The 22,360-nt window shown below is 35.3% G+C and overlaps 1 protein-coding gene across 3 annotated transcripts in view; it reads right to left on the bottom strand.

The window, feature by feature from the left end:
• Nucleotides 1-22,360, bottom strand: part of CFAP43 (cilia and flagella associated protein 43) — a 47,065-nt gene that overhangs the window by 5,885 nt on the left and 18,820 nt on the right. For 2 of the 3 annotated variants that reach the window (XM_021398607.1, XM_021398609.1), the window contains 24 exons: nt 21,929-22,077; nt 20,831-20,934; nt 19,789-19,929; nt 17,707-17,876; nt 17,218-17,370; nt 16,655-16,785; nt 16,000-16,165; nt 15,333-15,434; nt 13,710-13,787; nt 12,982-13,107; nt 12,440-12,544; nt 11,601-11,717; nt 10,439-10,648; nt 7,715-7,921; nt 6,955-7,044; nt 6,139-6,216; nt 5,223-5,348; nt 4,158-4,277; nt 3,969-4,076; nt 3,087-3,173; nt 2,713-2,801; nt 2,126-2,333; nt 1,244-1,356; nt 285-441 (listed from right to left, as the gene is read on the bottom strand). In XM_021398607.1, the coding sequence (XP_021254282.1) occupies nt 285-441; nt 1,244-1,356; nt 2,126-2,333; nt 2,713-2,801; nt 3,087-3,173; nt 3,969-4,076; nt 4,158-4,277; nt 5,223-5,348; nt 6,139-6,216; nt 6,955-7,044; nt 7,715-7,921; nt 10,439-10,648; nt 11,601-11,717; nt 12,440-12,544; nt 12,982-13,107; nt 13,710-13,787; nt 15,333-15,434; nt 16,000-16,165; nt 16,655-16,785; nt 17,218-17,370; nt 17,707-17,876; nt 19,789-19,929; nt 20,831-20,934; nt 21,929-22,077 (3,135 nt within the window). The remainder of the gene's footprint in view (nt 1-284; nt 442-1,243; nt 1,357-2,125; nt 2,334-2,712; nt 2,802-3,086; nt 3,174-3,968; nt 4,077-4,157; nt 4,278-5,222; nt 5,349-6,138; nt 6,217-6,954; nt 7,045-7,714; nt 7,922-10,438; nt 10,649-11,600; nt 11,718-12,439; nt 12,545-12,981; nt 13,108-13,709; nt 13,788-15,332; nt 15,435-15,999; nt 16,166-16,654; nt 16,786-17,217; nt 17,371-17,706; nt 17,877-19,788; nt 19,930-20,830; nt 20,935-21,928; nt 22,078-22,360) is intronic. The other variant, XM_021398608.1, reaches the window with a different exon arrangement.

Below are 22,360 nucleotides of genomic sequence, written 5' to 3'. Positions count from 1 at the left end.
CTTGTGCCCAGAATATTAGTATTTTTTATTTACAGCATATGTGTAAGTGATGGTATGTTTAAAAACTGTTGTCATCTCATTGATCTGAATTGTATCGATCAAACATAAAGAAAGCAGTCTGTATTGCAATCTATATATCATAATAAGGGGCATTACAAAATTCTCAACAGCTTTTAGTTTACAATTGAGCTTACTGGTTTGAAACTAGATATTAAATTAGAGAAAAAACAGTCTCTGAAAGACAATATGCTTATTTAAGAAACTTAAGTTTCCTCATAAATTACCATGATGTTGCAATTCAGTTCTTCAATAACACTCTTTTTAATGAAAATGGCATCAGCATAATCTGGGATCTCAGTACTTTCCAATTCTACCTGTCCTTGTTTTAGCAAAAACTGGAAAGTCAGATTCAGTTGAAGTTTCATCTTCTCCTCCTGCAGCCTAAAATGGCAGAAAACAAAAGCAATGCTTAGTGATTTCAACTTGAATATATAAATCCTCCCATGATTTTCAGAATGTTTATATGAGTGATAAATGCTACATTCAAGTGGGGCTTACTCTTTGGTACTTTGTCTTTTATTCACTCCCAAATTTACTTCAGAGTTGGCAACTTATTTCCATATGTAAAGCTGTCCACACTTAGATTGAGTTTAACGCACTCTAGCAGATGTTCTGAGAGAAAATGCCCTTACTGAACAACCTTAACAATGATTGCAAAGGAAATGAAGGAGACTGCCAGCAAGCACCTCTTTTTTTTTAAAAAAATGCAATTTTTGCTGAGGTTTCCTCCTGAATGATAATGAATATGAAAAATGTTGTATAAATAAAAAATGGAAATCATATCAGTGAAATCAGGTGTCATGTGACTGAGCAGCAAACTGCAAACAGGAGTGATCACTGTGGCTTCTTTAGGCCTACATGAGCAAAAATTAACTAGACCAGCTAGCACAACTTCGGCCTTAAAGGCCAAAGGCTTTTTGGTACTCACTGTATGATTGAGCTTTTGGGGTAGTGAGTTTGCATTGAAGACCACGCTGCCATTCTTACCAACATCATTATTTAAAATGCTAAGTTAAGACTGGCTTCAGCCTGCTCGCACATGCTGCAGTCACACCTCGCCTCTCAAATATCTTAGCTCTTTTAAATGAATTCCAGATAAAAGAACACAGCTGTGTAATTCTGCATGTGACTGTGATGCTGGAATATTAAAATGTAGCTGAATATAGAAAAGAAACAAAATTACCAAGTGAGTTCTTGGAAAATTTTTTCTATTTTTGAGCTCATCTTCTCATTGTCATCTGTTCTTCTCTGGAGAAAGACCTCTATCTCTGCCAGAATTAGGGCCATCCACTTCACCTGAACAAGCAACAGAACATTCTAAAATTTCCCAACTTTATATATATATGTCAGGATAAGCAAGAAGAGAGAAGATAAGATTTGAAGAAGACACATGTATGTATAAATAAGCTGCCTGATATTTTGGGAATCACAGTAGAGCACATGAGACACAGAGATGAAAGTTCTCACCTTCTGATCAGAAAATAATTTATTCATTTAAGCATTACTTATTCACACAGAAGGAAATCATATTTCCTTCTAACTTGGTCAAATGCATCTTTCTCTGGAGATTTCAGATTTCCACCTTCATGCTTTTAAGCTAAGCAGATAGCCCACTAGAGCTTTCCAGAATCACTCTATTAAGAATTGCCCTCGGTGCAACAGAAGAAAGTGGTTATGCATTGGTGCAGTTGTGGCATGCTAATGGGAGAGAAAGACTCCAAAGGATTAAGAAAATCAAATACCTTACTACTTTTTTGTGGTACGAAGAGAGAAAAGACATTTTTTTTTAAATGAAATCATACCAAGGTCACAAATATCTCTATCAAATCCTCTCATGTTAATATGGTAATGTTTGCTCTGAAGGAGAACTAGAGCTGGTTTATTTTGTTGACATTTCTGTTATTCTGAACTGAAGGTGGCCAGAAGTAACCTGCCCAATTAGATGCAGTTTATTTATGCTGCCTATTCACTTCACCACCAGCCGAACATAATTCTTGAACTCCACAGAAATTTTAAGCAGTATATACTTTGAGAAGCGTAGTGGCAAAATAAAGCATTAACATACCAGCTGCTCACTCTCCATTTTATTTCGTCTAGCCAGACAAAAATTTTCCCATACAGATGGGTCTAAGCCATTAGGCATGTGCTCAGGATTATCCAGTTCATCCATGGCTTTCATTAAACGGGTGAGTGCATCTCTGTAATCTTCAGCCGAGGCTGAACAACCTCTAGAATGGCTTGCAGTGTCCAGGTATATTTCTGTCATTACAGTCCTAGTGTACATACACAGTACATACAGTATTTACTTTTTTTTTCTTACATAAAAGAAGCTTACATACAACTGTGAACATTTCATACTCTTAATCTCTTGCAAAGAACAAAAAGGTAAAACTACATCTTACACATAATATGAGAACTGATGATTATTTAGATTGCATTTAAAATATATTTTGTGGCGTAAATCAGGATATGTAAGAATTCAAAATAACAATTGTTAGTATGATAGGAAATCAACTATTGGTAACCATCTAATAAAAAGAAGGCAATCTACTGATTATCAAAATAATTGCAATTTATTTCTATAACCCAAATCTTATTCTTGAAACATGGGAAATACTAGTATTTAAACAATTCTAATCAGGGTGATCTTACCTTGGTCGACATTTGTAAAGTTCCAAAAGTTCATTAAGAAGATTAGCAGGAACATTAGCAAACTCCTTCCTAAAACCATATTCCAGATTCTAGGAGGGAAACAGAAAGCTTCCTTGTCATCACAATGTGATTTTTTAAAAAGCAGCAACTTGCTCATATCTTAGAAATACAGAATATCATGCTTTTCCAGGGGAAATCTAGACCATTTCTTAAATTTGTATACGCATATATTCTCCATTATTACTTAATTTCAGTCATTAACAAAGTAAACTGAACTCATCCCATGCTTAAAATAAAGTATGTTCTTCTCATTACCAAGACACAGCATTAACTATTTTATTACTGAATCTGCCTGTGTTTATCTGGAGTCTCACCTTATCTTCAGCTATTGCATTATCATATTTGTCTGTGTAAAAGTCAATTTTCCTTTTTGTAGTCTCCAGTGTTCTCGCAATCTTGACCTGTAGGAAAACCAGAGGATTTCAGGAATGAAACTCAGCCAGCAGAAGCACTGATGAAACGGACACCTTCTCGATTCTAGAGAAAGACTTATGAGCCATTTTTAAGAGCAATATAATGCCTTCTTCAGAGGGTTGTTTGTAGATACAGCTTAAAGATGAGCAGGTACAAAATTCAAATATTCCACAAATCAGAACATTTTGTCTTCTAAGTCTTCTTTTTATATTTTGAATATAAAGACTAATGATGGTATTTGTTTTTACTTGTACAGATATTTCCTTTTCCTTTCATGTCATCACAGCTAAGATCAGTCAAAAATTCTCAAATGCTCTTCAGTGGAAGGTTCTTGATTCTGGAATGCATTTGCCCTGTTTGAGTGCCACATGTCAGGATACTAAGCTCATCTGTTTAATCAAGGCTGTTAAATGTTTGTACTTTGTTGTATTTGGCAGTTTGCATAAACTAAAAGATATGGCAATGGCAATATTTAGAAAAACTGGTCCTGTCAGCTTGATACTGGATACTAAAAAATGTTCTGTATAACAAACAAATAGCATTATGCTCTTCTCAATGTATGGAGCTTCACCAAAGAATGCCAGATGAACCAAGACAACTAGCTACTCAAAACCATACATGTTTATAATCTATGTCTTACGTATGTCTTAAGAAAATGTCAACAGCTCCATAAATTGTCAGAAAATCATTTACAGCAAAATTTTGATTTGGAAAGAACAGTTTTCAGAAGAAATTGTACTGCAATTATACATTTTTCCTAAGCATTCCAAGCAATAACTTACTTTCTCTTTCTGCATCTTTACCAGGAAATGATGAAGTGCAGCTTCTCTACTGTCCACCTCCTCATCCAACAGTAAAGAATAAATGAGATTGACAATTTTGAGTTCTTCCTATGAAAAGATTGTAATAAAAATCACTAACATTCCTGCTGCACAGAGGTAGAGAACAAAAATTAATGTTCTCCGCCATACCTGATAGATGACCTTCTCTAATTCCACTTTCCTTTCGAAGAGTTTGCACACGGTCTTATCAAAGTTTTCTGTTGTTTCCTGGATGGAAGCTTCAAGTTCCTTCAATTCATTTTCCAGTGCCTGGGGAAGGGAAGGACAGGAGAAGAACAAATGTTTCGTCTGTGAGAACAAATGAACTCCGATAGAGCATTTGAAGGATGCTAGAGAATGCATAGTATGGAACGGTATCCCACCAATTCTTTTTTTTCCATTAAATTCTTATAGTTCTGCACTGCTCCAGAGCCATCCAATATTACTAATGCATAAAAAGTAAACAGAATAGCCCTATCTGAAATTAACAGAATCAGAGTATTAAACTAAAACATATATTTTTTTAATTTACCTTTAAAGTATGGACATTTTTAAAAACTGTTTTCATTTTTAAAAGAGCTAAAAAGAATATTTTCCCTCCCTTTCATTGCAACTAAGGTGTATAAGTTATTTATACATTTTTTATCAAAATATTAGCTTGTATTCCTCTTAATCATTCTGAATAGGCATTTAAAAAATTCTCAGATTCTGTATTTTGTCTCATCAAAACAACAGCTATTCTGGAAGAAGTATTTTGATGACTGTGGAAAAATTTATTTAAATCTGTCCTAACAATAATGAGAGTTCTCCCAGGGAATGAAGACATTCGTTTCCATCTTGGAAGGAGAGAACTGCCAGGCTACAAAGTTTTTTTAGCCAAATACCACTTTGAAGGATAAATAACATTGTATTACTTGTGTATGGCATTGCCAACTCTAGGAATGCAACCTGAAAAATACACTTCAGGAATAGTGGTATATTTGGAAATGAAAAGTACCTTTTGTCAAATATCACTAGTTTTGGCACATACAAGTTGTTATGAGTACGGACTGCCTTTTTCTACCATCTAAGCTACGACTTATATGTCACATGATCTTTGTTATTCATTTGTTCTTCATTTGTTATATTTATTAGTATCATTCCAGAAATAGATCCTGACAAAGATCAGAAGTTTTGTTCATTAACAAAACCAATCCTTTTTTCATTTAAATTTACCCTTCTATAATTTTCTTTTTCTTCATTCAGGTCTTTGACTTTTTCCTCATAATCTCTGAATATTTTCTTTTCTTGATCATTCCATTCATCTTCAGGCTTGGATATAAAAGAAGGTGGAGGAATATCCTGAAAGCATTAAAGAAAAATATGCTTCAAAAGCAGTATTAAGTCTCCGTCAGCACACTAGGGAAGTGGAATACACATCAAATTTAAGAAAATGTAGTATTGGTAGCTAAGGTTCAAGCCTTAAGTCCAAGTAGTATGTATGTTTTGTTTCTCTTGTCTGTTGCTTTTAGCACACACATATATATGATCCTGCTCTTTTCTAGTTGCTTTTCTAGTGGATCTTGTGAAATACAAGCATGGTGTACTCAAATGTACTATTTGCCAGTACAGATATAAGATATAATTTTTCTGTACAGATTCCCAATTTTAACTACATGCTAACTCCACCTCTAAGAGCAGTTCTAGTTTTGTAAACCAGATTGATCCTAGGAAGAGCACATGGGTCTGCCCTGCACATTTTCTGTAACACTCCTTCACAATCTTTCCTTCCTCTACTACTATAATAACTTTATTTGCTAAGTTAAATGGAACATGGTAAGATCACAGCCATGGGTGATAGACTCTTCCCTCATAAAACAGTTGTTACAGTGACAATACTAGATTATGTTCTTATAGTGTTCCACTGTGATAGTGACAGGTGTTGATGACCGAATGCAGGCACTAGAGTCATGTAGACTTGAGTCCACTATATGATTTCTTCTGGAATTTATCTAGACATAACACAATAACATAATTCTATAATTCTCTGAACTTCTTTTATTACTCAGATTGGAAAAATTTGCCAGTTGAAATTCACATCTACTTAGAACTTGAGAAGCTGCCTAAATGATATGGCAGAAACATAGCTTACAATTTTCAAGATATCTTCCTTCTTGACTTCTAGCACTCCACCCATCATGTCATTAAGAGCACGTAGTCTTTCATTGTCCTGGGAGGAATGAAAAATATATATATTTAAAGAATGCAGAATAAGTGTATTAGTTGCAACTTTTGGGAATTTTAATAGTGCAGTTCACCTCTAGAACATCAATAGGATTCTAATGTGTCAGAGTAGATTAATGTTCTTTGAAGGTGTGTGTGAAACACACTAAAAGTCTCAGAATTTATCCTGATGATAATGTACCAAATAACTTTCTAAAACTGCAATTTCGGCAGCTTTGGAAACAGTACATAGGCATAGACTACTTCTGCCCAGTTGACAGGCTAGGATGAAGGAAGTTGTAGTGCCACTGTCTTATTGTCCATCTCTCTGGGGGCTGGAACCCTCTTAGACTTTTCACAGAAGAAGAGAAGTCAGAGAAACTCAACCATGCTACACAAAGCCTGAAGCTCTTGACTGAGCAGCAGCATACCTTTAGAGATGTCTCTAGTCCCAAGTCTCCCAGTGTGGTGTTTTACATTGCTGCTAAGCAAATTTTTAATAACTGGGAGTGCAACATCAACTCTTTTCTTCACCCAGCTGGTAGATCTGATCTCTGTGTAGATCAGAGTGTAAATGATAATAAGACAGAAAAGGCATACTTCATTATTACTTAGCATTTTTACATTTATTCTCTTGTACTACGTTACTGGTAAATTCCAGCACAATATTATTTCAAACAAAATATTAAATAAGACAAATGAGTGACAACAGCCTGTTCAGTACAAAGGATGCTACTTTAAGTACCAGAGCAGCAAGGTGTCTTTCCATTTCAAGTTTGGCCAGCATTTCTGCTTTCTCTCTCTCTTGCGGAGTCAAGTATTTTTCAACTTTAATCTGAAAGAAGGAAACCGTGTCCTTATCATAGTTCCAAAACTTTTCTTCAAACATTATCACACAGGGACTAAGAACGTTTGGAAAAATGGTTTAATAATAAGTCTTTTTTAAAAATCTTTTTAATCCCTGCTCTATGATAATATACATCAAGAACAAAACTGTTCTTTAGAACAGCTACAAAAGCTATATTCAAAAATTCTAAAATACGAACTACATCATTTTTGCTGATGTTAATAATGTTTTGAGCATTTGTTTATTATTCATTTACATATTATCAATTTTATTTAGAAGTACATTACTAACTGTGCTGAAGTGCCTGGATGCTTAGCTCAAAGGCTGAAGGAAAAACAGAGAAACTATCACCTATATAAGTGACTCCTGCCAGACTGGTTCAAATCTTATATCCACAAACAGGGATAAATTCTACCATCGTTTATGAATCATTAAAAACTTAATTCAGTATTTTGTTCATTTCAGAGTGACTTATTAGGGTATTCTCCATAAAAAGTTAAGGGAAGGGAAGGGAAGAAAAAGAGCCAGAGGGGTGATTTTAAGTACACAGACACAATCTGTTTTAATGCTTTTCAATACAAACACAATGACTAGAAATAAAAAGAATCAGAGAACTGTATTTGTGTGGGTGAAGGTGAAAGTTTTACTTTCCAGATACCTCTGAATCCTGAACAGTGAGCACTTGCTCTGGTTTCTCATCACCTGTAAGACCTGGCTCCCACACTTCCACTTGGAGGTCAAGTTGTGCCAAGATTTCTCGGATTCTTAGGTTTCTTTCTTTAACTCGTGCTATCTCCTGCTCCTTTTGTTGAGCAACTGTGTCAAATTCCTTATTAAAAGCAGTTTTCACTTTGTAAATGATGTCCTGAAATACCAAAAAAAAAAAAGGAAACAGGAATGATGCACAGGTCCCATCCTTCCATAATTAATTCTACTTCAGAATCATAGATGTGTGTATTTCCATGTGTGACAGAGAAACTTGTAAATCCCTTCCTATTATAAGGGCATAGTTCAAGCTTTGTTAAGTGGGTAAATTACCATTTTTTCCTTTCTGTTTTCTAGAAATTTTTGTTCCTTCTCTACTACATACTTGCCATTTAACAAAGATTCTGAAAGAAACATACTGCTGCCAAAATTAAATTAAAAAAGGGTGCCTTCTTGCTATTTTTTGCAGTCTTTGTCTGAAGGAAGGTGCTTCAAAGAAAAAATAAACTACACTACTACACAATTCTAAAGACTGTAAAACACAGGTGATGGGAGCAGCACAAAGTACACGCTTTCCTGATTTTTAAGTACTGTAGCCTGTAATTTTGATATACTTCAATATGATTTTCTGTCTGACATATGTAAGTAAATGATTTTTAAAAGCATATGTCCTTAATGGACAAATTCTTCCTTTACCCTGCACAACTGGTCTCAGCAAAGTACAATATAAAGAAAGAGAAAATCTTGTGTCTCTCCTACTGCATCAATTTACTAAACTAAAACATGAAAAGAATTTCAGTTCTACCATTAAGCTTTATATTTTGAGTTTCTTAGGTGTTTGCAATTTGTATTACAATAAATATTTGTGTCCAGGATTATTTAATTGATTGGTAATATGGTAATAAGTTAGGATGTAATAAGACAGGATGGCAGATAAGGTACAATGTTGCTATGAGAAAAAAGGTTCTGCTCAATATCCAGGCAGCCATCTGCCACTCAGCAAGCTCACTGAAGTGATTCCACAATTAGAGATACAATATGCATCCTTAAAGCCATACAGTAAAAAGATCTTGTTAAATCCCAGCTTATATTTAAAAGATGAGTGCTCCATGTGTTTCTCCCCCAACTACTTTAAACATCAATATATCTACTAGATCTCATATATTATAATGCATAATCATTAAGCTCTGCTAGCATTTACAGCCTTAAAGAGATCTAAGGAGGCAATACTTAATGTTAGTTTAACCATTTCTACCTTTGTAGATCATCATCACTAAAAGCCTATTCTGTATCATGTTTATTACTTAATACACTGGGGCTAGGGTACAAGACATAAGAGAGTCTCATGTTAATGAATAATAAATAACAGAAACATTATATGCTCCTAAAGTTTGAAAAGAAAGAAAGCATTCTAAGTATCTGCCCCATCTTCAGTTCAGCAGCATGTAATAGGGAAACAGGACACGTGTTTTCAGAGAGCATGCCGAATGTGCAAGCTAGCTTTGTCTATACAAACTCTTAAACCAGTGAACGAATACAAAGACCCTCAGACTGGATTACTGGCTTCATACAAATGTTTTTCTTCCAGACTTAAGCTGGCAAGTCCACATGGTGGTCTTCAACATCTTTATCAATGACATAGACAGTGGGACCGAGCATACCCCCAGCAAGCTTGTAGATGACACTAAGATGAGTTGACACAATAGAAGGAAGGGATGCCATCCAGGGGCTTGAAAAGTGGGCCCATGGAAGCCAAGTGCAAGCTGCTGCACTTGGCTTGGGGCAATCCCAGATACATATACAGACAGGGAGAAGTCCTGCTGAGGACTTGAGGGTCACAGTGGATGAAAAGCTTAATGCAAGCTAGCAGTGTGTGCTTGTAGCCTCGAAGGCTAACTGTATCCTGGGATGCATCAAAAGAGTGGTGGCCAGCAGGGTGAGGGAGGACCTCCTCTACTCCCTCTACTCTACCCTTATGAAGCCTCATCTGGAGTACTGTGTCCAGGCCTTGGGCCCCCAGAACAGGAAAGATGCAGAGCTGTTGTAATGGGTCCACAGAAGGGCCACAAAGATGATTAAAGCTCCTCTTTTATGAAAAAAGGTTGAGGGAAGCTGGGCTTGTTGAGCTTGGAGAAGAGACGGCTCTGGGAAGACCTCACTGCGGCTTTCCAGAACTAGAGGGGAGCTTATAAGCAAGATAGACACTGACATTTTACACAGTCTGATAGTGATAGCACATGGGGGAATAGCTTTAAATTTAAAGAGGGGAGATTTAGATCTGATATTGGGAGAAAATTTTCTACTCAGAGGATGGTAAGGCACAGGAACAAGTTGCTCAGATAAGTTGTGGATACCACATTCCTAGAGGCATTGAAGGCCAGGTTGTACAGAGCCCTGGGCACTGTGATTTAGTGGGTAGCAACTCTGCCTATGGCAGGGGGATTGGAAATAGATGGGCCTTAATGCCCTTTCCAACCTAAGCCATTCTATGAATCTATTATGAGCCTCTACTACATAATGAGCAATTACCAGCTTTCATCACAGTAATTCAGAGATCTGTGCAATACTCCATTGTGCAGTATAATTATGCCCAGAATCTACCAGTGGCTGTGACCTCTATGTGAACCAACAGATATTACAGTGTCACTGCAGTAACACAAATTTAAGAAGTAGTCACCTTCAGTAATACTATCTGATTGACTTTCTGCTCCCTGGAGTGCAAGTCCAATTGGTGGTAAAGGATAGATGTGTCTGCACCATACCGAGAACTCAGACTTCCAACCAGGCAGCAAGATGCAGTATCATCAGCCATGACTTCTTCTGTCTTCTCTTCTTCTTCTTTAAATAATACAGTCTTGGATGTAGCCTCAAGAACCTTTTTCTGAACCTGAATATTACAAAAATAAAACCGTATTATTTTGCACACAATCCTGTGGTACATGTACAAAGATGTTCTAGAGGTCATATTCATCAATTAAGCCTTGCCAAGAAATCAAAATAATATAAGTCATAATGATCATATCTAGAATACTGAGTCCCAGCTGTGGTGCTCTCCAGCAAAAAGATGTACTGGAGCAAATTCAGTGAAGAGTCACTTATACAGTTAAGAATTTGAAGTACCTAACATATGAGGAGAAGCGGAGAGAGCTGGGATTGTTTAGCCTGAAGAAGAAGATTCGGGGTGAATCTTATTGATGAGTATAAAAACCTGACGGTGGGGACCTAAGACAACAAAGCTGGACTTTTCTCAGTGGTGTCCAGTGATAGGTCAAGAAAAAACAGCTGCACAACAAACTACAGTAAATCGAATTTAAATATAAGAAAATATTTCTGAAGTGAGGGTTGTCAAACATGGGAACAGGTCAGGTTGCCTATGGAGGTTATGGAAACCCGTGCTTGGAGATATTCCAAACTTGAATGGACATGACCCTGAGCAAACTGCTTGGAGTAGGAAGGTTGGATCAGATGACTTCCAGAGGGCTCTTCCAAACTCAGCTACTCTATGATGCTGTAATACTAATATATTTGTTCTGAGTAAAAATACATTTCATCTTTCCAAATCTTTTTATTTTTATTTGGACAATTTCTACAGCAAGAAAATTGAGCTTAGAAACGTATCTCTGTAAAGAAGGATTCAGACGCCTATTCAGAACATCCTGATCTGAAATGCTGCCCAGAGAGGTTGTACAGTCTTCTATGGAGATATTCAAAACACACCTGGACACTGTCCTGTGTAACCTACTCTAGGGAATCTGCTTTAGCAGGGAGGTTGGACTAGATGATCTCCAGAGATCCCTTCCAACCCCTGCAATTCTGTGATTCTATGAAGAGATTGTAACCTTAAGGTTAGCTGCTTCAATCTTCCTTAAGTGCAGAACTTTCTCCAAAGTTCTCAGCTCTTCTTCGTCACGTTCCTTCAGGGGATAATTCTTCACTTCACAAGGTATATGGAAACACTATTCAAAATAAAAACAAAAACAAAACAACAAAAAAAGCAGAGTAAAAAGGTCTTCATAAAGTGCCCATCAATTAATTTGTTGAATACATGAATGCTAAACAGTTGCAATGACTTCTTAAAATCTGGAATAAAATAATATAGACATTATAGTAAGAAAAAAAAAGACAAAAATCACTTGCCTTTTTGGTAGTGAAAATGTTTAAATTTAAATTGTATTTTTTTCTTATGTCCTTTTAACAGTTTATGGGTACAGCCTCTTTATCCAGGGAATTCTACTAGAACTAGATTTTTGTAAAATGACTTGGTCTTTCACCACAGTTCAGATAATTCAATATAACTAAACTAATTTCCCTCTGCTCAAAAGAGGCAAAAATCAGTGTTAAATTTTGCTGTTATCTTCTGTGTAGTATAAGTCATACTAACAACACAGAGAAAAATAATATTCACTAAACCTTTAATAAATGTATAAGAATATTCTCTGAGACCAAGGAATTAAGGAGTTACTTATTTGCTTATTGGTACTCTTATCCACCTTGGAAGATAAAATTAGCTAGGCTCAGAGAAAACCGTAATGAAAAATTTGCATGAACCCTGGGAAGAAGCAAGTTCTTCCCCACACTATATGTAATCCAGACATGTGTTATACAGCTATTTAGTTTGTCCATCACCTAATGGAATCAATAAACTAGTGCAGAAAATCAGGTGGAAACCAGAGGTTACCTTAACTGCCCGTCCTTTTACACACATGGAATCCCAGCACTCACGTTTGATTACATCCTGCAAGTAGCAGTTGGCTAAAATCTCCATTTCAATCTTCTCCCTTACCTTTCAAGATAAAGAACATACAGTAACAAGAAGATGTGGTGCAAAACAGGTAATTTGTATCAAGTTACTGGAATAAACATAACAGGTCAAAAGAATTACTAATGTTTCATTATATCGGATTGTCACAGCTACCTTTTCCAAAAACTTGTATCACATGATGTTGAAAGGAATAATTTTAAGAACTTAAGCAATGTTCCCAAGGACACAGAGTCAGAATTACACTTACTGGCATAGATCATATTCCAATTAGCAGTGTCTGGATAAACAGCTCCACCTACTTCAATAAGCGATTTAAAATACTTTTTTTTTTCCTGCTTCTCAGCAGTGAACAGCAATTTTGAGACTACTCTCTTTGCTCTTCAATCATTCTTTTTGATTTTCACTGCTGGTTTTAAAACATTCCCCCACTGCACCCTGCCCCCACCCTTCCATCATACCCTGGCCACTTCTTGTTCAGCCTCTGCTTCTGCTCTTTCCTGTTCTTCCATATCCAGGTTGAACTCCTGCTGTCCCAGTTTCTCAATGTCTGGCACCTGTTCATTTTCATGCATCATTTTCTGAATCTTATTTTATACATCAGTGTAAGAAACAAAAAATAAGTGAATGTGAATTTTCAAGATGCTATTTTTAACTGCAAAACTTAACATCAGAGAAAATGATTTTAGGTAAAGTAATGCCTCCTATTTACTTCTGTGGAAACTACAACAGATGCAAAGAGCACAATAACACTATCTGATAGAGCAAATTCTCAGCTACAAAACGCTCCTTTTCAACATAGTCACCAATCACCATTAGAGAAAAGAAGACTCAGGAAGCAGGTGGTTGGAATGGATCTTATCAATGTATATAAATACCTGAAACGTGGGTGCAAATAAGAAAGAGCCAGGCTCTTTTCAGTCATACCTAGTGACAGGACAAGAGGTAATGGGCACAAATTGAAACACAAGAGGTTCTAACTTTTAACTTTAAGAGCTTTTTTTTTTTCTATGAAGGTGACTGAGTACTGCAGTGGGTTGCTGAGAGAGCTCATGGAGTCTCCATCTTTGGAGATACTCAAAATGTCTGGACTCTAACAGAGCACTAGAGCTGGTAGCCATAAAATAAGTGGTCTTTAAGAAACAACAACAAACTAGTAAGGGAGCCATTACCCTGTTAAGAAACTTACAGTTTTATGTAGCTTCTCAATTCCTATTTGAAGCTCTTTCTTCTGGTTGGCAAACCTCTCAGTCTCTTCTCTAATGACCTAACATACAACCAATATATTGTTGAAAGACAAAAATAGACAAGAAAAGAAAAAAAAAGATTGAAATAATCTAAAGGAACATTATCTGTACTGAAAAGAAAAATCCAGAGGGAAATAATTGAAACAGACATAATGTTCATCAGAGGATGATTCTTAGAATTGCTCAAGAGAAAAACTGTACAAGCAGGGTACACTGTAAACTGGTTCCACAGCAATAGACCTTAAAATATGTAAGAGGGGAATAGTCACAAGTGAAATGATTACAACACATTGAACTGGGTAAAGCCTACTCCCAGAATTTGTTAGGTGTGATATATTCCTTAGATTTTTCATTATCACTAAGCACTTTCAGTGGGATATATAAAAACTGAAGTAAATTAACATCTGTTACTCATTTTCAAAGCAGTGAAATTTTCTTTGCTGCTACAGTGTTCCTGATTCATCTCTTAGGGAAAATTATACAATTGCTCTCCAACTCTAGAATTTGCTTTCTAGAATAATTTTACAGCTTTATGTAAGAGGATGGCTACTGATTGCTTGAAAGTGGAGTATGATTCTTACATTGGATGAAGCCCGTCCTCTAAAAGTCAGATGCAAATTTCCTAAATCATTAATAAGTGTCTTAAGCCAATCTAGGACCATATTGCTACCCTTTAAACTTTGCTTCTAATCACCTGTACTTAGATGATACTAATATACATGTAGAAGTTTTGCGGATGCACAGTCACATGGATTTGTCATAAAAAAGAAAAAATTATAATGCAGAAACCAAAACATGAGTGGCAACATCTAAGAAGAAACAGGAATGTACAGCTGGGAGTGGGATGGAGTTTCAGTGGCAGTATGTCTTGGACTGATGTCAGCCACTTGTGAAACTATATCATAATTCGGAAGGTTGTTTTTGAGATACCTTCTGAGATACAGAAAATAATGACACTTTGTATAAGGCAATTATTTTGCTACCATCCACCCCAAAAGATGGACAAAATGCACTGCTCTGGCTCATGTCAGAAAGAACCTGCTAGAATCCATAAATTCATATTTCTGAATAAACAAAAATCTATACTTAATACAGGCTCTCAAAGCATTAAGTTCCCTCTACAAATTGATACTTTGTGCATTTTTACTTTGGTTAGATTACACACTTACCTCACCCTTAACCTGAAATAAATCCCAGGGTTTTTTTTGCAATTAATGTCATATTGTTGACTATTAGTTTAATGGTGCTGTAGAATTTGTTACTATGACCCCTGAGAAGAAGAGAACACCCTCCTGGTTTCTGGTACTGATTTTCTATGCAACATTTTGGCACATTAAGAAGTAAATGTCTTTGTAAGTTTCTAAAGAGAGACAACTTTTCTGGTTATCAAGTTTATTCCATTTGTAGAAATGGTCCTTTGGTCTTTAGAGCTGCTGCTGTTCTGGGTGCCTGCCTTAAAATGGCTTAAAAATACCTTAAAATGTTTAGAAGCTATATTCATTTACAGTATATAATTCGGCACTTAAAATGGCTACTCGTTCTTGAAAACTTCAGTATGAAAATACCTTCTCTGTTTTCTGACCTAACCAGGACACTTCACTAGTATTGTCTGAATGCAAACTTCCATCTTCCCTCAGCGCTGCATTGGAAGGTTCAAGTGGTGGCTTCTGGAAACAAAGATATAAACATTCATCTCAAGTACTTAGAGGGAATGAAAGAGAACAAGAAATAAAAATAAATAAACAATTCACTTACATTAGAAGCAACACCACCATCACCACCAAATTCCAGAGAGTAATATATTTATTTCCTGTCACTCAGGTTTGATCTTGCAAACCTATGCTATTATGCAAGGACTTTTGACTATAATGGAATGACTGTACTAAACTCTGTAGGCAATGCCCTGCTTCATTTCAACAGAAAAACATACAAACAAGCAACTCACAATGTATAGCAGTAACATTACACTGTGAATGACATAATTTCACAGGAGGAGATAAGAAAACAAGTAAAAGCAAAGATATGAATGTCATCTTGCCATAAACTATTGAATTCCCTTGGTAATACTGATTCATAAATTAAAAATTAGCCATAGTCAACCTGCAATGAGTATTCTTCTGCTTACACAAAAACATTAGAGTTTTTTTGTTGTTTTTTTTTAAAAGACAGTACTTATATAAAATTTTAGGATAATGATCAAATGTTTTTTTCCCACCAAAATAAAGAAAACACCTTAGATTTCTCTTCTGGAAGTGATTCGGATGTGGATTCTGACTCAAACTGCCACTCTGTCATACATCGTAAAACATCATTTTCATCCAAAATAGACCGGTTCAGCATTGTAAGAAGAAATTCCCAGTGAAAAGCAGCTTCCTTAACTTCAATTTTTTTTATCTTCCTAGTAAATAGAAAGGGAATTGATGCATTTTTGGTGAAATTTTATTATTATGAGAACTGAAGAAGTTTTAAATATTGTCTATAGCATGTCTATTAAGTTCTTTTAAACACGTCTATTGTTTTTACTTACAATTCAATATTGTTGGTGTTCTAGAATTAAATGAAGTTTCTACAGAAGTAGAAATTTTCAGGTGGCTTATTTGAAAGTGACAAGAAACCCACTATCTGTAATATGTGTATTTCCCAGAGGATCCTCATATCTTGTACTGCAAGCACATCCAAATTGCAAGACATTCCCCATAATGTCATGAGTTGGGAAGACCACCTCTGCAGTTTAAAGGAGTGACTTTTGTACCCAACTCAATCCAGTTCTCCTCCTTATTTTGAGACTAACCAAAACAAAGTCTAGAACCACAAATAGATGCAAAAATTAGTCTGCCCGGATTCCAGAATTCACATCATCAATATTATTTTGCCACTTTATACATACTTCCATTTCAGACACACCAGGGGACCATCATTTTCACCATTAACCAGGATGAATTTGCCATCTAGTGAAAATACCACGGATCTGATTCCCCCTCCTTCATGTGAATGACAATGGTTTTGAGCAAGTATTTCCTAGAAAAGTCACATAAACAGTTCAGCAAATATATCTTTCTAATGAATTATGTCTGTAAATTATGCTGCTTTATTTTTAGATAAGAGTCTAACTGAAATGTCAATATGAAGTACATACAATACTAGAGTTAATGAGTTTATAATTTTTGACTAGAGATAAGAGTAATTCTTGTATATGAATTTTGTAGGAGATAAAGAAGAGTAGTAAACTCATGTTTAAACCCAAAAACTTACTAGAGAAGAAAATAAGTAGTATATGTGATCATATTCACATTCGTTATAAAAATGATTGCTGTGTTGATTCATGTTCAACAAAAAAAAATTTGAAACTTCTTATATACAAGTGAATAAGAGTTTATTGTGAAATAAAATAGCTCTCACAGGTCTTTCCAGTGTAAACCAAACAAGGCCTGTGCCTAGGTGCCCACCTACCATAGTAGAAGTATCGTAGATGAACAAAACACCACCCTTTGCTGCTGATGCCAGCCATCGGCTGTTGGGTGATAAACAGATGAATCCTGATCCAAACTGATTGCTAGGAATCCTCTTTTCTGATAAAAATACTGGTGGATCATTGAAAATATTCTGTCAACCAAACAAAATGTTAGCAGCAGATGGAATAATTGAAATATCCATGCCATTCTGAGGAGACTAACGATAGCTTTGTGGGTTGTCTATCACGCCTGCAAGCTGCGTGAGTTTTACATACCAGAATTTGGCTTTTTCTTTCGTAAAATAAAGGTCTTTGTTATACCAGGCTTCCAAGTAGTACACTGAAAATTGACAATTAACAATGGAGTAGATACTTTAAGAGCAGAGAGTAAGTTTTTTAGCTAACATCCTGCTATATTCACTTCATATATGACCTTTCTTAGATGGTACTTCACCATGACTCAAAGTAAAACAACTTCAGGGAATTACCTGCTTAGAGAGATCATATTTACAGATGAAAGGTGCACAGGTACAGTAGCCATACACAATGTTATCCTCCAGTCTAACTGCTGAACTCAAAGGGTACTCCAGATCATATTGCTCCTTTTTAATGGCACTAGCATTTAGCATGCCTTGTTCATTAACATACTTATCAATACCTGTAAGATTGAAAAAAAAGAAATAAGGAGGAAGAGACATCACCACTACTAATGCAAGTGCTTCACCTATCCATTATGAAAAGCAAATAGTCTAAGCAAAGAGTGATCATGATCTGTTTTCAAGGAGAATGTGAGTTAAGACTTGTAGCTTTAACCACTAACTCTGTAGGCTGTGCAAACATTGCACACTACAGTGATGTGCAGAGAGAGTCCTCTTAGTTCTGAATAAGTACTATCAAATTAATTTGCAAGGAGGCTCACATCATTATTGCTTTCAAAAGGGCATTTTATTCTTTTGGTTGTTTAATTTGAGCTTTCAAGACATATTTGACATTAAGACTGATGCAAGAAATGCAGATCCTCAGCAACTTTAAAAATCATGTTCCAATTTAATTGACTATGATTAGGTTAAAAACTAGTCTAATGTATATTTAGAGAAAATACTAACATTATTGAGAATTACTTCTAAGAAAGATTGTAAATTGTAAGACCTTTTCAAAATTACATGTAAACGACGATAAAAGCTGACATTAGGCTCACTTAAAGTTCATTTTTCTCCACAAAAAGTTTTGCTAGTCACCAGTCGCATCTAATGTAAAATGATACAAAAATAGAATGATGTAAATAATGGATTTAATGCTACTTTTTTCTGTAATGTGACAGGGACATCACTGAAACCTCAAACTGTATTGCTTGATTGGAAATTCTTGGCTGGAAGAGACATAAAAATGGAACTGCACAATGTCACTGACTATCACTGACACTGCACTGTCCTGCACTGGCTGTGTGATGAGGACACCAAGTGCAACATTAGCCTACTATGTACCTTGTTTAAGTTAATGCATTTAAGCCCTTTCACAACTACTAATTTAGTTTTCCATCTGATTCCAGAAAGTGCCCCAAATCAATGCATTCCTAAAATATCAGGCATAATTACAAGTTCTATGATCATTTACAGCAGTTGGGTCCATTTTGTGTCCATTTCCATTAAAAAAAAAGACTAATTTAAAAGTATTATAATACTATAGCTGTGTACAGAAAAATTACTGAGTCACTGTACAGTTGAGAATTGCACATATAAAACCAAGCATGACCTAAAAATTTAGTGTGGGATACCCAATTTAGTGAAACACTAACAGGTTCCCTTCACTTTACTCCCCGCATTACAAGTAGGTATTCTAACTTTAATATCTCAATATGCACATTGCACACTGCAGATACACATGGCCAGATTTTCAGCAGATGAATTGAAGTACACCATTCTTAATTCTCTTTATTTCTTCCCTTTTCATCATTGTGCAGAGCTTTTCATGGAATGTTTCTCTGTAACATTCCTTATTGGAATACAAGTTAATATTTTTAAATACAGTGGAATTTCTGCCTGGTGCTTCTGTATAGAAAAGTTTAAGAAAGACAGAATAATTATTTTTTGAGAAATATCAACCTTTAACCTTTTCCTAACAAGCTATTATATATCTGTTACAATTCTATGAAGAGGCTGGTGGGATTGATTCCACTTTGAACATCTGATATACTAGTCTTCATGTAGGCAATGGCAAGCACAAGGCCTCTTTGTGGTTGACTTTGGGCATTTCGCACATGCTAGTAATAATAACAACAACAATAACAATAGTAGTAGTAGTAGTACTAAGTTGGTTGCTTTGTGATTTTACATGTGAAATATTTCCCTCCTTCCTTCCTTGCATTTTGCTCAAAATATCTGATTATTTCTGCTGAAATGACTCAGCTGACTTCAAGTCTACAGTCAGCCATATGAGAAATGGTGGTGCAAGAGAATGTGCAGATGAGATGAAGGAAGAGATTAAGATTGCTATAGTACTTTGTGTAATGAATGGCAATAATACATTCTAGTCTTAGAAAAGCATCACAAAGTATATATTTCAATTCATACCTTTTGTGAGTTCTGATGACAGGCAAAAAATTTCCAGCTTTGTTTGTTGGACCTCTGCTACACTAAGAAGCACCATCACTTCAACTAAGTTGTTCTTGAAGTCAGAAACTACAGAAAGACTCAGCACTTCACCTGCCAACACTGAAGCACCAGCAAATTACTACATCCTGGTAACACTATTTTTACTAAGATATTATGTGAAACAAAACGGAGATGATCTCTGTTCAGAATATAGCTCTGCCCACCTAGACCATTTTGAATTTGCATTAAAATGTCAGTCAAGCCACAACTTGATTTCAGAAGTGTTGATGAGCACCTAAGTGTTTTGGTTACATTAAACATTTAAATCTCAGTTTACATCTAGCTTGAATTTTAGCAAGTTGGAGGCAATTTGCTGATAACCACTTGATAAAGCAGAGAAATGTCTGGTTCTAAGAAATATTCCAGAAAATGAGAACGTTATCAGGCAATTCACATTATCTAAGGAAATGTAATTCTAAACACAGCTTAACAAAAGATCTTTCCAAGTATTATCCTGGAAGTCAAACCTATTAAAATGATAAAATAATGTCATTTATACTTAAATTAAAGATGACAATCTATGGGTGCAGACGTGAGTCATAAGTGTGTTAATGGAATTGAGAGACTACATAAATAGATTTACAAATTTCAGAACAATTTTTGTTGTGAGTTAAAATTCCATCATTTTTAACTCTTTGGTATCAGCCAGCAAACCTGACAATTCCAGTAGTCCCCATGTTAAAGAGGTTAGAAGTGGGCATTTGGAACAAGAGATTGCACTCAGATGTCATGATCTACAGATAATAATACATCTTCACATTGTCGGCCATAGAGATCTTAAGAGATTGAGCAGGATGTAATTACCTAATTTGTTTTGGAAATGGATAGAAAAAATATTTTTTTTTAGTCCTCCCAAAACATTAGTAGAATGAATGGGGATAGCTTAATCTGACAGGCAAGTATATTTAAAACACAACAAATAGTGAAAACATGACGTAATTAATGTTGTTACATGTATTACCTACATATCCAAGAACTTGGAATAATTTTGAAGGCCGAGCATCTAGAATAAAGATATATCCTTCTGTAGCTCTAATGATGAGGAACTGGCCACTCTGATCATAACTAAAACAAAAATCCAAGTACAAATCCAGTTTTTAATGTTAAATTCTAAAAACAGTTCAATACAGTCAATAAGAGAGTAAAATTTTGTTCACAATTACACCCTCATAGCTGCTGACTTCCTTGAGGGCATAAATGCAACTGAAATTTCAGCTTCTAGGTTTACAGGGTCGGAGCCTGATATAAATCCCACTGCTATGAGTCCACTTTCTAACTGAGCAGGTGTTTGACCTAAAGCTAAGAATACTCTAAGGCAGTTTATTTTAACAACTTCCTTTTGAGTTCAATTATTTTAAATAAAACTACGGGACAGATTTTCATATTATTTTGAATAAACATGTATTTGCATTGATTTCACTTTTAATAAGTTGCTTTCTGTATCTATTTCCAGTGTTTTATGTTAGGTAAATGTGAAAAGAGATTCCATCTGACTCTCTAAACAACAGGCAGATTTATACGAATGTTTAGCAGTTCAAAATCCACTTTAGTTTTTTAAAGATAGAATGAAAATACTCTCAGATATTTTGATTACTGAAAAACAACAACAAAAGCAAGACTTTTAGATCACAACAGCATTTTATAGGAGAATTGGTAAATTCAAAAACTGTGAATCAATGAATTATTAATAACTGTAACAAAAGGAGCCACCATATAAGAAGGGAAGACTCAAAGACTTAAGGTCAAAGGCTTCACGAGACCTGGAATTTTTATTCATTGAGAAAACACTCTCTAAGTCCAGATACATGACATTGCATATAATTACTCCATATGGTGATCTGTCCGGAAGGATCTTATGCATCACCGTATTTAGTGCTCCCTTAACTTTTCTTAAAAATACAGTCTTATTCTATTTTTTTCATCTAAATCCCAGTACTAGTACTTTTGTAAGTAATTTTTAGACACTTTTGGAATAGAAATTTCAACATTTTTGTTCAACTAACTGCACTATTCAAGCAACAATTTCACACCGTTTCTGCTATTGTTATTGCATACTTACTGCAAAGACAGTACTGGAAATTCGGAAAGAAAAATTCTGTGAACAACTCGTGGAGCTTCAGCTTTGGTAATGTCAATAAAATAGATCTGACCCCCTTGCGTTCCTACAGCAACGCCGTTTGAAGAGGGACAGCAAGCCATAGCAGTTGCCTAATTAAGAAATAAAAGATACTTAACTACTCCGTATCATTTTACTGACATTATGCTATACATCACCATGCAACTTCTTTTAGTATTTACATTATTTAGTATTCTTTTAGTATTTATCCCCTAAAATTTGGAGAAGAAAATCAATGTGATTTATCTACAAATCTTTTTTTATCATTATTTTTTATAAAGCAGGATTTTAATAGACATCGTAAGCATTTTTCCTTGTGCTCTATTTCTACTTATCGAAGTATAATTACCTGTTCCACAAAAAAAAAAAAAAAAA

The sequence above is a fragment of the Numida meleagris genome, chromosome 5 (assembly GCF_002078875.1).
Source record: "Numida meleagris isolate 19003 breed g44 Domestic line chromosome 5, NumMel1.0, whole genome shotgun sequence".
NCBI lineage: Eukaryota > Metazoa > Chordata > Aves > Galliformes > Numididae > Numida > Numida meleagris.
This window is presented reverse-complemented; position numbering and strand designations above follow the sequence as displayed.